General features: G+C 31.5%; 1 protein-coding gene and 1 pseudogene across 1 annotated transcript; both read left to right on the top strand.

Moving 5' to 3' along the window:
• The first annotated feature begins 3770 nt into the window (after positions 1-3770).
• Positions 3771-5727, top strand: LOC128159199 (uncharacterized; annotated as a pseudogene).
• Positions 5728-12470: 6743 nt separating this feature from the next.
• LOC128161259 (collagen alpha-2(VIII) chain-like) lies at positions 12471-14435 on the top strand. The gene is made up of 2 exons (XM_052824512.1): positions 12471-12649; positions 14003-14435. The coding sequence occupies exons 1-2, from the start codon at positions 12478-12480 to the stop codon at positions 14407-14409; spliced, it is 579 nt and encodes a 192-aa protein (XP_052680472.1). The 5' UTR covers positions 12471-12477; the 3' UTR covers positions 14410-14435.
• Positions 14436-14659: the final 224 nt, after the last annotated feature.

Genomic DNA, 14659 nt, shown 5'->3' with positions numbered 1-14659 from the left:
GGAATCATTACATGCTTACTTAAAGGTGACAAAGCAGAACATCTGTTTTAAAAATTGGAGACCATTACACTTTTAAATACTGTGTATAATATTGCATCTGATTCAATTTATTGGAATTAAAATGTAGATAAGATAATTCCTCCTGACCAAACAGGATTTATACAAGGTAAAAATATAGCTTAAAAATATAGTATTATGCAATATACAGAGGAAGAAAAAAATCCCTGGCCTGCTCCTATTGTTGGATTTTGAAAAAGCATTTAATTCAGTGCATCTATTAGGAAGTGGGTTTTTATATAAATAGTGCCTGTTTGGGAGGGTGACTGTTGAAATTGATACCCCGAGACAACCATTGTCAACCGACGCAAACCGGAGGTTGACAATGGTTTTCGACGGGTGTCAATTTCAACAGTTTTATTATACTGAATGTCTTAATTTTAAAGAGAATTTTACTGATTTTATACACAAGTGAACTGAATTCTACGACGAACCGTACGCGCATAATTTAAGCGCATGTAACAATTCGTTGTGTTACCCGTTGCCGAGTGTTTTGCTAACGCTGAGGGTAATAGAACGGATTACCAACTGCGTCTCAACCAATCAGATTTCAGTATTGAACATGAAAGTATAAAAATACTTTTTATTCAAATATAACATCAACAGTAAATCATGGAGGAAACCTATAAGACATTTTATGTTTAGCTTAGGAAGGTTGAGGTTTATAAAAAGCACACATTGTACTTTTAGAGTGCTGAAAGGGGCCTGGTCACGATTTTGGTCAAGTTCTATTTTTTCTGTTTCTATTTACAATGCTTTAGGGTTGCATTTCTAATTAAATAAAATTTAAGAGTCAGTCGTGGTGTTGAAAGCATGATACAAGGCTCACAATTCTTTGTCATTTAAACAAGGCTCGTTCCCTGTGTTTGTTTACATAGGTTCAATGTACCAATAAAAATCTTTTTTAAGCTGTGTGATGAAGTTGAATTCAGTTTATTTCAGTTTTGTATTTGTTTGTGTTAACAGTTGTAATTTTGGACTAAGTTGTGTTCCATATTTCCAATCAAGAGTGTTTGGTATATTAGGGCTATTTTTAGCATAAGCGGTTTAATGAGTTATACTCGTGGCTGCTTGTCAAGTGTGCGGCCACGTTGTTGAATTTGTCCTCCAATTTGTTAATTTTGGCGAAATCCAGAAGTTAGTCTGGTAGACTGGTAGCAAGAAATACTGTGAATCTGTTTGGGCATTTGCTTGTCTCCAGTCGGTAAGTTTTTTGTATATATTTGGTCAGTTTCATAGTATATTTACGGGGGTGTGGTCATCTGTTATTTTATTTGTTTAAGTGAATATGTCTATAGGTTTTAGATAGGTACATGTAATTATTGTTTCAGTGCAGAGGGAGAGTTATATCGTTAAACCAGTTGTGTCAATGGTGAAGCGTCAGTTAAAGGCTTAGCGTAGCATATGTGGGACAGGAGTGGGACCGAGAACCATCAAAGGAGCAGCGCATGACGCAAGTGGGACGCACGGGAGCTCGTGTTTGATGAACGTTTATGGTAAGGAGGCCCTGGGTGGATTGTCTTCCAGTGAGAGACCTTCGAGTCCGGGACTGGAGACGGAACAGTTTGTTTACGTGTTTTGTGTGCTATGGAGGCCCAGTGGTGACTAGTTTAGGGTGTATAGAGTAAATATAGATTAGAACAAGGACAACTGGATTTAATGTGACGAATAGATAAAGACTAATGTGTACTTTTACTTTTTTTAAAATACAATTATTGTTGTCGTTACCAGTGATGTATTTTTTAAAGTTTAATATATTTATTTGCTCATACATTGGAATAAGTTGGATATCATATGAACTTCTACTAATATTTACCCACGTATCCGTGTGAAAGTTATTTTTAAAATGCTGCGTTTTTCTGCGATAACAGTTTAAACGTTTCTCCTTATCAATAACTGCATTTTATTACCCCCCCCCCCCCTTGTTAAAGTCTGTTTTTAATATTTGTATGTTTTTAAGGCTTGTTAAGGACAGTTTCCATTGAAAGAATAGAATTTTCCATACAATGTAAGTCAATTTATTTCATATCTTTTAATATTTGTATGTTAGATGTAATATGAAGAATTTTCATGACTGTACATGTACAACTGTACATTCATATGCATATGTTTTGAAGCTAAACTTCTATATGTTTCATGCAACTACACTATTCATTACAGAAATATTAAAAATTTATTGATGGATTAAAAAAAATCCTACTACATGTAATTTTACCGATATAAATAAATGTGTTTTATGTTGTGTGTCTACGTATTTGTACATTAATATTGTCTATGTCTATGTGTATTTGTGTTCGTCACATCACAAATTAATAATGCTTTTATTAACTTCAAACAGCGTTTATGTGGTAATTTTTTATTTATATATATAACATCACGTTTATCACGAAGTCTTTGACAAATGAAAATGTTGTCCAAATATATAAAAAACATAATGGTTCCATGAATGGTGTCCATAAAGAAATCTGCCAAACTCTGCACATCGATACATGTCAAATGAATAAAAGCAGCTTACATTGGAAAATTAAAAAAATTATCAAAGACTCGAGTACAAAATCAATATATGAGAAATATAAGAGGAAAGAATTCAAATGTCCATCAAAAACAAATAAAGAACCAGCAAGCACATGTGTAACATCGGAAACAGACACTGAAAAAATTACAACAAGAACTGAACACGACATTATCATATCCCAAAAAAGGAAAATATTAAACTTAAAGAAAAAATCCGAGGCTACAGAAATAAAAAACTTAACCAGAAAATGAAAAGAATCAAAGAAAAGGTGAGGAAACTGCAAGAAAAAGTGAATGTATATCAGAGGAAGGAACAACAAGAAAAAGATAAGAAAGTGGATAAAGGAGTTCAGTGCAATACTCTTAATACTTATATTCAAGAACTCAAATGTGAAATTGACAATTTGATTGCTGGGAAAGATGACATCGTAGAAGATGAAGATGATTATGTACGTGGAAAGAAGATTTTAGATTTTAAAGAAAATGCTAAAGGTTGTCCATATAATTCTGTATTATTTTTTTTAGAAGTATTGGTGTTTACCATATTGGTTTTGTTTTAGAGGCTGTTTTAGATATTTTTAATGTAAGTGTAAAAAATTTATAAAAGTAAGAGCACTGCTTCTGTTTTAAGTAGTGAAATGGGTGTTTTAAGTAGATGTCAAGTAAATTAAGAACTTTTAAATAGTAGTGACATTACAATGCATAGAGATGCAACTACAGAAAATGCAGTTCAAATTAGTACAGGGGAGAAAGTTTTGATAGCAGGTGTAAGAGAAGTGAGTGATGGGAAGGGAGAGACATGTGTGAGTGCTACCAATGAGATTTTTTATAATATTGTCAATAACGAGAGGGAGAAAGATCAAATTTTTAATTCTGTTTCATGTTTTATGACGGATAGGAGTTCCACAGAACAGAAGGTTAATAACAATATTTTTTGTCAGGATATATCTCATGATATTCAATCTTTTTAATGTTCAGCTCATCCCCTTTCCCAATTTTCCGAGGTTTGTTTAGAAGAAATATTATATATTGAAAAAGAGCTCAATATTCATTTCGATGGACACATCAGCTCTACTAAAGAGCCATTTACAAAGTTTATTTTAAGGTGTGTATCCATGCAAATTTTTTTTAAAGATGGCACTGGCGATCCAAACATTCACATTTGTATTTAAAGCCAGGGCATTGATAGAATTCCTTTGATGAATATCAGAGAAAATCGTTTCAATGTTGTTTTTATAGTGCTGCTGGTACTTTTTTTATACACAAACTTTTACTTCAATACATTTTATCGTCAAAGAGTTCTTTTAATTTTGTCCAGAATGTTATTGTTTTATCATTACAAAACAAATGTATTTTAACAATTTTTAAGAGCACTTGGTATTTTATGTAAATTATTAACAGGACCATATTGGTTAAAAGCAATGGAAGTTAACAATATTTTATCAATGGGGTCAGTTTTTGAAAGATTTTTACATGTTTTAGATTTATGTGCAGAGGAACTTATATTGGCTTTAAGACAGAAAATTAGACTATTTGAAGGAACAGAATTAGAAGATACTGTATCTGATTTTTTATTTACATATCTTATTAATGATGATTTAACATGTGTTTTTATCAAACGTTTGTGTATTGTTTTGAAAACCAAAGTTGAAAAACTATTTGCTGATTTTTTAAAAGATGGTAGATATTTAATGTACAAAAGAATTTAGATTTTTAAATGTTCATCCTGTCCCACGAGCAATATTTGTGAGGAACAGTTGATGGGACAGGTTGATTGTCGTGTACAATCATCCTCCATCTCATCAAACAATACTGTGGAAAGTAAACTATTATATGTTAACAACAAAACTTCAGAATGGTTCAATAACAAAAGTGAGGAAGAGAAAAAAATCACTGTACAAACCATAAAAAAGAACAGAGCATATATGACCTTAGAGAAATATAGAAAAAGAAACTTTATTAAGGAAACATCTCACTAACTTAAAAGAGAAAGAAGTGGAAGTAAAGAGAAAGAAGAAAAAAAGGAGATGAACTTGACGTAGTCATAAACCACATAAGAGAAAAAGGACTATGGGACGCTGAAAGTAAAGTTGATAGTGAGCTCCAGAAAATGAAAACCAAAAAAGATAGATTGTTAGCCTTGAAAAAGCAAATCAACATCCACAAAAAAGTATTTCAAGTAAGTAAACACCATAAACATTTATTAAACTTAGGCAAGAAAGGAAAAGTCTTTGTTGAAGGAACATCACGACGCAATCAGGTCATGTCAATGAATTTAAGAAATGAAAAAAGTGATACATCTGTTTGTGAAACCTCCTTTTTCCCCAAGGACCTGCTCAGTAGAGAGATTATTCATACCTGGTCAGAGGATGGCGAGGATGTTCAGTGGGAGGTAAAAATATTAAGCCATGCTAATGGAGTTTTTAAAGTAATTTAATCACAAAATTGCACTGCATGATACTTACAAAAAAATGGTGTAAATGGCATCCTACTCCCCTAACCAAGACAAATGATTACTTTTACTTTATGTAAAACGTCATTAAAAAGTTATAGCATATTTACTTATATAAATATTTCATTAATCATGGATGGTACAATGCTGAGCATTTTACTTAATGTGCTTTGATTTATATTAATTTGATATGTTACTAAATTTTATATAAACTTAATAAAAGAATAATATTAAAAGAGTAATAATGTTAAACATTGAATCAAAAGGTATTTAGAATTTAGTAAACTGTTCAATGTTTCATGTTTTTGTTTGTCTATGTCGGTTTTTGTGTTTGTGTAAATGTTTGTGTATGTGTTCATAATCATATTCAAAACAAAAAATAAAAGAATTTTATCATTAGCTTATTGATTTTGATATTCATAATATCATTTTATAAGAACAGACATTACAATAATATATTATTCAAATATTTCAGGTTTTTTATTGGAATGATAAAATAGACCGACAGCAGTGTGTTCGACTTGACGGAACAAGAAATAAACAAAGACATTGAAGACGGAAATTTATTCTTTAAAGGTATTATAATGTCATATGTATCTATTGGGATATATTGAATATTATTACATTTTATTTATAAAAAACACATAACCGGTATTTCATTTATTTTAGATGCAGCAACTAGATTGGATCATTCCTACATTTGAAAAACACTATAAAAGGAGGAGTTGTCTTTCATAGGTCATTTCACAATTATAAAGAGTAGGAGTTATGACCCTTTGGTCACACGGCCTATTCAATTTGACCAACATATATAGATAATTTGCATATTTATTAACCATCAACCAATGAAGGTCAAGGTATGGACAAACAAACACGGTTTTGAAAGTTTACTGAAGACAATTTTATTTTTAAATTTTAGGTGGACTAACTAGGTTGTTGCAATTATTTGAAGCCAAACTTTCAATTCTATCTAATGATTAAACGATATATCAGATAACCTAGTGTTCAATTACAGATAACATTCCGATTTTCTTTTCTTGTGAAATTACATATAACAGTATTGGTATTTTTGATTTGTTGGTTTATTCCTTTACACATTGTTATAGCTATATTTAGCCAGTGTTTAAAGCATTTATTTGTTTCATAAATATACTGACAATTGAATGCGTTAAAATTTAATTCACTGTTGTTTCGTTGTCAGTGTTAATTGATTAAAAATTTAGAGTTATATTTTCTTTCTTAGTGAGAGAGAGAGGGTGTGTGTTTGTGAGCGTGAGTATCTTCATATTCTATTATTTAATTTTTTTCTCAAATAAATTCATTTTTTTTTTTTTTATTGTTTGTCGTTTTCGCTATCACCACCACAAAAATCCCAAAAAAGAACTTCATTACAAGCTGATCTTTTTTCTATATTTTATTCATTCCTAGCATAAATATACAGTTCCTAAGGTTTAAAGGCCGAACATTTTTACCGGGTGGTAAATCTCAGGTGAGGGTGGGGCTTAATTATTAGAGGTGTGAAAGCCTCCGGGGCTTGCAGTCTACCTGTGGTCGTGAACGCTGCTAATCGATATACACAAGAGGCAAATTAATACACAGGAAATAAAGAATTAGTCAGAACTGGCCTTAGTTTAAAATTCTTATTGTTCTAATGACCATACAAAGCGATTTTTATACGGAAATGGTATGTGTCGTCCGAATTTTCTCTAAGCACACGTGTGTATAGCACAATTGAAAAAATGCAGTAAATTAATTCTGCTATAAAAGTATAACTCAGTACATTGTGTTTAGCACTTGACATTGTTTAAAAAGTTAATTTTAACAATTATAATAGTATAAGAAAACCATACGATCAGTAAGAATGTGGAATGTAAAGACAGCCATTATACGTCGACAATTAATGGAGTTCGTTTTTCCATGGAGTGACGTTTACATGCACCAACTTCCAACTGAGTGAATTGCCAGTAAATATAGCTTTAGTAGCATAGTGTACGTTTGTTCTAAAAAGAAAATTTTATATGTTTTGGAGCTGTCCATGCATGCATTTTCGTGGAATTTATTAGGTCACACACATGCAACATAATTCAAATATAAGTTGTGCGTATTTTCAATCACTGAATAATTATTTTTCATAATCGATTTTAATACTGGTAATGTTTAAAATCAATTTCAATTCCCCCTTTTTCATACATGACGGAAGATATCAAAGATAACGTTGTTAATTGCTAGTAAACAGACATCCGCGGACCTGGCCAGATCACGCTCGGACGATCACGTCAATCAACCTGGGTGCTATTGTTTCAAACTTGATTGACAAGCGGCATCATTTTGAAGTTTGCACAGGTAAAAAAGGAGGCGTTTGTAAAATGTTCGGCCTTTAAGATCTTTCGATTGTCGCATCAGGAGCATTCCGGACTAAATTACCGTTATCGGCTTTAATATAAGTGTAATATGATTATTGGTTTTGGCAATATTTATTCATTTGTAGATGTGTTTAAGCTCATTTTAAGTTATTTTAGGTGAAATGACAATTATATTTAACAATTTAGATAGTTGTTTTAGATTGAATCGCGGAATTCAATGAAAAAACCGACAAAACCGTATAAGGCAGTCATGTACATACACAATTTTTTTTTTCCTTTGCAGGTTTTGATGAGATATATAATAATTTACAAATGTAGCAATTTTGAGTGGGTTTGAACCATTATTAAAAAAACATTACAAAATGCAAACATAAAAATGTGCCGAACTGTATTTTTTAAGGTTGAAAATTGGATAAAAATGCGCTCTAAATGCCATATTATATTTACATGCAAGATAAAATGACCTTGAATTGATAATAAAAAAAACAAGACTAAGGATTGTGATTAACTTCAGAAGGATTTGCTTTTAGACATGTGTATATGGAAATCGGGAAAAAATATTTAATGTTTAACAGGGGAGCAGTCGTCGCTATAATTGCTCTGATTGTGTACCTCTGTTACCTTCTACAACATGAAAAGTATATTTGCAAAATATCCATACTGTAGTTCAATTTAATTGTTTACACACGCTCTTCAAATTAAACAACAATAACATGGATTAAACCATAAAAACATCAAGGGTGGAGAAACCTTAACACATTCATTTTAAGCTTAAACCTGGAATTTTCACTTTCACATTCAAAATGTAAACAAAAGTTTTGTTATGGTCAGACGACACGTTTCTCGAGAATCTTTTTTGTATCTCCTCGTAATAAAGAGTTCCAATAAAAAATATTAATTTTATAATTACTTTAAAAATGATCAAAATTTACTTTTATTCAGTTGTACGTCTAGATGGTCGAGTGGTTAGAACCGTGGCCGCTCACTGTCAGAAGCGTATACATTCTAGAAGTCGTGAGTTCAAAGCCCCGCCCCGGTGGAGATATAGTTATAATATAGTGAATTTCGCTGCGCTGTAGATGTATTTTTTTATATCAGCAATTCAAGTGTATTTTCAAGAAGATTATATAGGAAATTGCACACTCTAGTTTTTTGCAGCAATGCCTGGTAAGGTACCCTAATTTTTTGCAAGAAAGCTTGTCAAAGTAGTAGTAAACCATTAACAAATTCCTGGAAAAGGTAATCTAAAATTGAGGAACGTGTCTACTGACCTTAACATAGCAAAGAATTGTAAGCCCTGAAACTCGCCTATATCCCAACGAACGACACTCAAATTTTAGTTGCCTATTAAAATAGCCTTACGGAAGCATTGATATTGTTCAAATCAGAAAAATAATGTTTGACAAAATCATTTCCATGCCCTTTTAATATTAAGCATATTAAGTTGCTTCCTTGAAATTAAGATCATCATTCATTTTTAGAAATTAATATCGTACATGATATATAGATTTCTTGAAAAAATATAAAAATTATTTCAAGTTGCACATGTTTTTTATCCTTTTAATAGAGAAATGGAATAAATTTCAGTTGCATTATCTTTTGTTATTCTTTCAACTTATATGTAGTATTTCATTTCCTTTTTGTTTTGAAATATTATAATGATATTTATTTATCATAACTATTCATTGTAAAGTTGCCATATCAAGACTTGTCATATAAACAATACATTGATTTATTGCAAATATTCATCGATGTGATTTTCTTATAATAAAATAAATCAAAAAGCAAGAAACATAATTAAAACAGTATGGAAAGCAACAGATTTCTGCTATAAAAATAACATTGAAAAGCTTTGTATTAATAGGTACAAGAGAGAGAGAGAGAGAGAGAGAGAGAGAGAGAGAGAGAGAGAGAGAGAGAGAGTAATAAAATTCCTGCGCGTGCCAGCGTACACGAGGGTTGTCCCAAAATAATGTAGACAAGACACATAATTTATAATCTGTTCACTGCAATTTCATTAGACTTCTATGTTTTCTTCAATGACCCTTTGGCAAACAATGCTGAGAAGTTCAAATCTGTACTTTATTTATTTCTCGAGAAAATGAATAATTAGTAACAACAAGTTTTGTCAGGCGGCGCAATGTGCGACGTCGAAAATTTCCAGTTTTACGTTGTTCCTAAACCCTCCACATCGTTTACGATAACATTTACGTGTTATTTCCAAAAATGTCTTAGAAAAAATAATATGTTTAAACATGTACCCAGCATGTACATTCAATATATATTTCTAGTTTTGTTTGTTTTTTAAATATTTTTTAAGTACAAACGATCTGTCGGCTCCAAACTTGTCCTGTAATACTTGTTGTCTAACGTCCGTCTTACCGAAATGTGTCGTTCAACATTTTGACTTCTATTGATATCGTTTGGGGTTTCTTTTTTCCACTTATTGTCATCATACTTGTTCAAATATTTTGAATGGTATTTAACTACTTATTCATAAAACGCATTTCTCATCGATTTTGTTAATTTCATTTACCTCCAAAGCCGCTTAGGATTTATTTCATGGTCTTTACAAAATTGTATCAGTTACTACTGCGCCGCCTTAAACGCTGACAACGTCATTTTATTACTAGTTTATTTTTCAACTTGTCACAAAACGCGCTATAAAATATTTAAAAGTTTTGTTATAGCCAAAACATTTTCTGGGAAAATAATAGAACTATTATCAAATATCAGTGTATGTTTTATTTGAATTTTTTTCATTCGAAAAGTACTTTTCCGCCCAATTTTCAATTCATTATGTTGATTTTAATTTTTTGTTTTTGACATTGCGCCGCATGTCGAATTTCTGATCTAACATGCTTTCATTTCACTAATTTAATCTCAAACAATATTCGATTTTAAAACATTATTTGAATGCAAATTTATTTCTTGTACCCTTTGTGGCATACATTTCATCTTCCTTTGTCTTCGATTAACTGAATAACGCTACTTGTCTACGCTATTTTGGGACAACCCTCGTAGTTAACTGTAAGTATACTATTAGGACTAAAGTTTGAATAGTCCATTTATCTTTAGATTTTTTAAAATCTCTTTTACAACATATGATGATATTTTATTAAGAACTCTTAAACCGCCGTGCAAAGAACTGCACAATTATATTTTTGTACGCATTGGCCGTATTTTGAATTAAAAAAGAGACCTTTTTATTCGGGCACTACATGTAGCTGTGTCATCCATCAAACAATCAAGTCGACATTCATTCAAATTGACAATGATAATGTAGAAAAACCCAAAGAGGCAAATGGATTAAAAACTCTCTCATAAACCACTAGTTTCTTTTAATAATCAAATATAAAACTCTTCTTAAACATTGTAAATCTTGCAAAACTTTTCATTACTTCTGAGATTTGACAATGCATGAAAACGAATTGTAAAAAGTAAATAATGATATAATAATTTCTAAAGATGCATCAAAAGAATTATCTTTTTATGCAAGGCATCAATATATCGAACATATAAAAAAAATGGATAATCACGGTAGAATTCGAAAAGAAGGTAACTCTAACCTACTTTTGATAATAATGAGGTTGTAGAATGCACTTATTATTAATTTTTTTGAATGTTTTGATTATAACTACTTGGCATAGAAATGGAAAATGTATCAACTTGCATATATGTAGTAAAGTTTGTCGCATTCAAGAATATATTCTAATGTTTATTTCCTCGTGTCTGCATTTTGGCTGTATGTTTTCCCCCGAGTACCTGACCAATACTTTGACACCATAAGCAGAACCTGTTTTAATTTCTACACACTTTAAGGTCTACATGTATCTCAGATATTTGATTTTCATACATTGTAGAATTTGCTCACAAACAGCAGGTAAATTCCTGTCAACACATTAATCACGACAGATAGCGGTCTTGGTCGTATGTTTAATTACATTTAGCCGAAAAATGTGACGAACAATAATTTGCCATACGAAATCTAATCATAAATTATTTGATTTCAACAGTTTGGAATTTAGGGTTGGAATATTGGAATTGAACTATATACATGTATATGTTCAGAGCTTCGACAGACAAATGATAAACATTAAACTATGATAAATACTTCATTATTTTAGTTCAAATAAAACATTAATTGGCTATGCGCATGATTCAGAAGATAATAGCTACGGAGCTGATGTCGCTATACATTAAATATATAGATATCATGTTCAGTGTGAAGTGTTGATTGTTTATAATGATAATATAATTATTTATGAACTAATCTGAATTATTTTTCTCTCTGTGTGAATGATGATATATACGTTAATGTAGAGGGAGTGAGAACGGTCGAGAAATGTTAGGAACTGCTAGTCAGTCACAGAGATTGAGATTTGAATTTGTAAGACTTTGGAAGTTGTTTTGTAAAATCTGTACGATCACGATTTAATAAATTATTGTTCAACACTAACTGGACTTATCATTTACGGACTGGACAAGGAATTGAACCAACCCATAGCTTATAAGATATCCATTTCGGAAAATGCCTCACTCAAATGTTATTTTTTTTTTTTCAAATGAATCAGTTACCTCTTTTAATGAAAATATACCTTAATTCAAACAATAATCAGTTGGTATCCGCACATGTTACCGTACGTCTGAAATATATATTTCTAAGAAAATTTTAATTTCAATTATGCCTTCATATAACTCCAGTCCAATGCAGGAGCATTACGTGGTACTCTATTGTAAATATAAAACATGGTTAAAAAGAAATTTTTAAAAAATCAGAGTTAATCAAATATTTTTTTTTGTGTGTGTTAAATTTGAATTCTCGTGATTCTGCTTTATAGGTTATCACGCAACGTTCTAATATTTCGTTTTAATGATTTGTTGATGCTTTTTGCGTTATGTATATTTATTAATAATAAAATATATACCAATACGTTTTTTGATAGCATTATTGTTTTGTCTCAGTAGGTAATGTATGCATGTAAAACTTAATTTTTGTTGACTTCAATTTCGGGAAACTAAAATTGTAAACTTTAATTTTGATTCAACTGTACAGCTGTACATTTAATTTCATATGAAGTTGGACTCTCAATGGATTTCAAGACAATGCTTCCCTTTTTGGCGTGTTGGTGCGTGTTTCTGATCAGCTTCTCAGATGCCGAACAGCAGAAACCAAGCAGCTTCCTCAGTAACTATTCCAGTTACAAAAACATCTGCCACAAAATCGGCTGGGAACCAAAATGTAGAACCGAGGCTCAAAAGGGTAACAAATTGTATACCTATTTACTTGCTATGGGGACGATAGCAAGTTTCTTGTTCCCCGAGACAACAATTTCTTTAACGTAACGCAGCCAAGGGAAATAAATGCTGTTTAGGGGGACAATTAACTTGCTATCGTCCGAGTAGTCATTTTTTATTTCACAGAAGACAATTTATTTGTCGGCGAAGAAGATTTTCTTGATGGTTAACAAATCAGAATTTTCGGACTTTAAATTTAAGTCAACGACTTGGATTAGACAAATAATGCAATTCCGAAAATGAAATCGAATGCTGCCGGTGGTTTCTTCATAGACAGATAACACAGAACTATTTCAGGGTTGGATAGAATAGCATGTTTATTCAGAGGCAAAAATACATACACACATCTATTTATCTATCTCTGTATCTACAGGCTTAACAAGTAATTTCACCCGATCAAACAATTAACTGGAAGGATCCGCCCCCCCCCCCCCCCCCGTAAGCCAACCCGTTTTTTGGGAGTTGATTTTTAATCAACTCTCCTATGCAGTCACGCGGACAAACCGAAAGTGAAACAGTGTTTGGACCTCAGCACAAATCATTGCTCCTGACAAGACTTAGTTCTTGAAATTAATTGATGAATTCGATGTAATGTATGCTAAAGCATTGTTTTTCAAGGAAACTTATTTACAAATACCTTAAAAATAGTCAAATTTTAAATGATACGAACAATTTAAATATTTTTTGTAGTCGTATGTATTCCTACGCCAGAGTTCAATATAGTCTCGTTCAACTCGACGCTCGGCTGTCTCCGTAAACCCTTGTCGGAGATTTACAGTGTCAGCCGAGCGTTTGGTTGAACGAGACTAGAGTTCAATATTGCTTGGATCCATACAATTTTCGAGAAATATTTCTACCACTGATACATAGTTTGATTGAATTAATTTTATCTTTAAATATTATTTAACATGATTCATATGGAGGTTTCTCGACATTCTAGTCGAAAAAGTTCATTTCAAAAATTCATATTATAAAAATATACGTAATTCAAATAAGAAACTACGTACACATGTACTTGTCATGCAAAATAACATATCATTGATTTTAAAATAAATAAACATCGACAAAATCAACTCCCGTCAGTTCTTCAGTACTTTGATTTAAAATAGTTGTAAGCTCAAAAATTGGTTTTGTTGTTTCTTTTTGTATTATTAGTTTACAGGAAAACATATCATTGATACACCATAATATTGGTTGTCAAACGATTTTTAAAAAAAATCATACCCTTTTTTAGTATTAACAACATAATTAGCATCATGTTGATTAATGTTGACCTATAGAACACTGACAATTTATTTATTTAAAATTATTTTAACAGGTTGCAGTGGAAAAATTGTTGCCTTCCATGCAATTCTTTCTTCAAGGCTTACTAATGTACCTATAAAAACCATCATTAAGTTCGGACAAGTTTTGGTAAACGAAGGAAGTGGATATAACCCAGCCACGGGTAAATTTACAGCCCCGCTAGATGGTGTCTATTCGTTTTCTTGGACTTACTGTACAAACAAAGGTTCAAATGCATATCTTGGTGGATATGTGGATGGCAAGTTGATAACCAAAATATCAAATTACGGCCAGGCAAACAGTTGGAAAAATACATCAGGACATCTCGTCATCAAACTGATGAAAGGAAATCAGTTTTGGGTTCAGGCGTTCTACTCTACTGCTCAGCTTATACATGAAGAGTACACATTTCTGTCAGGATACAAACTATCTGGTTGTTAAAAAATTGGAACAATAAAGTTGTTGTCAATTTAGTTACTATTTTGTACTACTTTATGTTTTTATCCAACAAAATTGTTTGATACAATTCTTACCGCAATCGTTTAATGGTTTCCAAGAAGAATAAGAAGGGACGGATGGATGTTTTCCCAAACGCAATCCATGTGTCAATATTTCGATAGTTTTGTACCTATGTAACTTAATGTTTACATCATAAAAAGAAAATGACAAGAAGAAAATATAAGAATGACGA

The sequence above is a fragment of the Crassostrea angulata genome, chromosome 8, assembly GCF_025612915.1.
Source record: "Crassostrea angulata isolate pt1a10 chromosome 8, ASM2561291v2, whole genome shotgun sequence".
Lineage (NCBI taxonomy): Eukaryota > Metazoa > Mollusca > Bivalvia > Ostreida > Ostreidae > Magallana > Magallana angulata.
The sequence above is the reverse complement of the archived record's forward strand: the minus strand, read 5'-3'. Positions and strand labels throughout refer to the sequence as shown.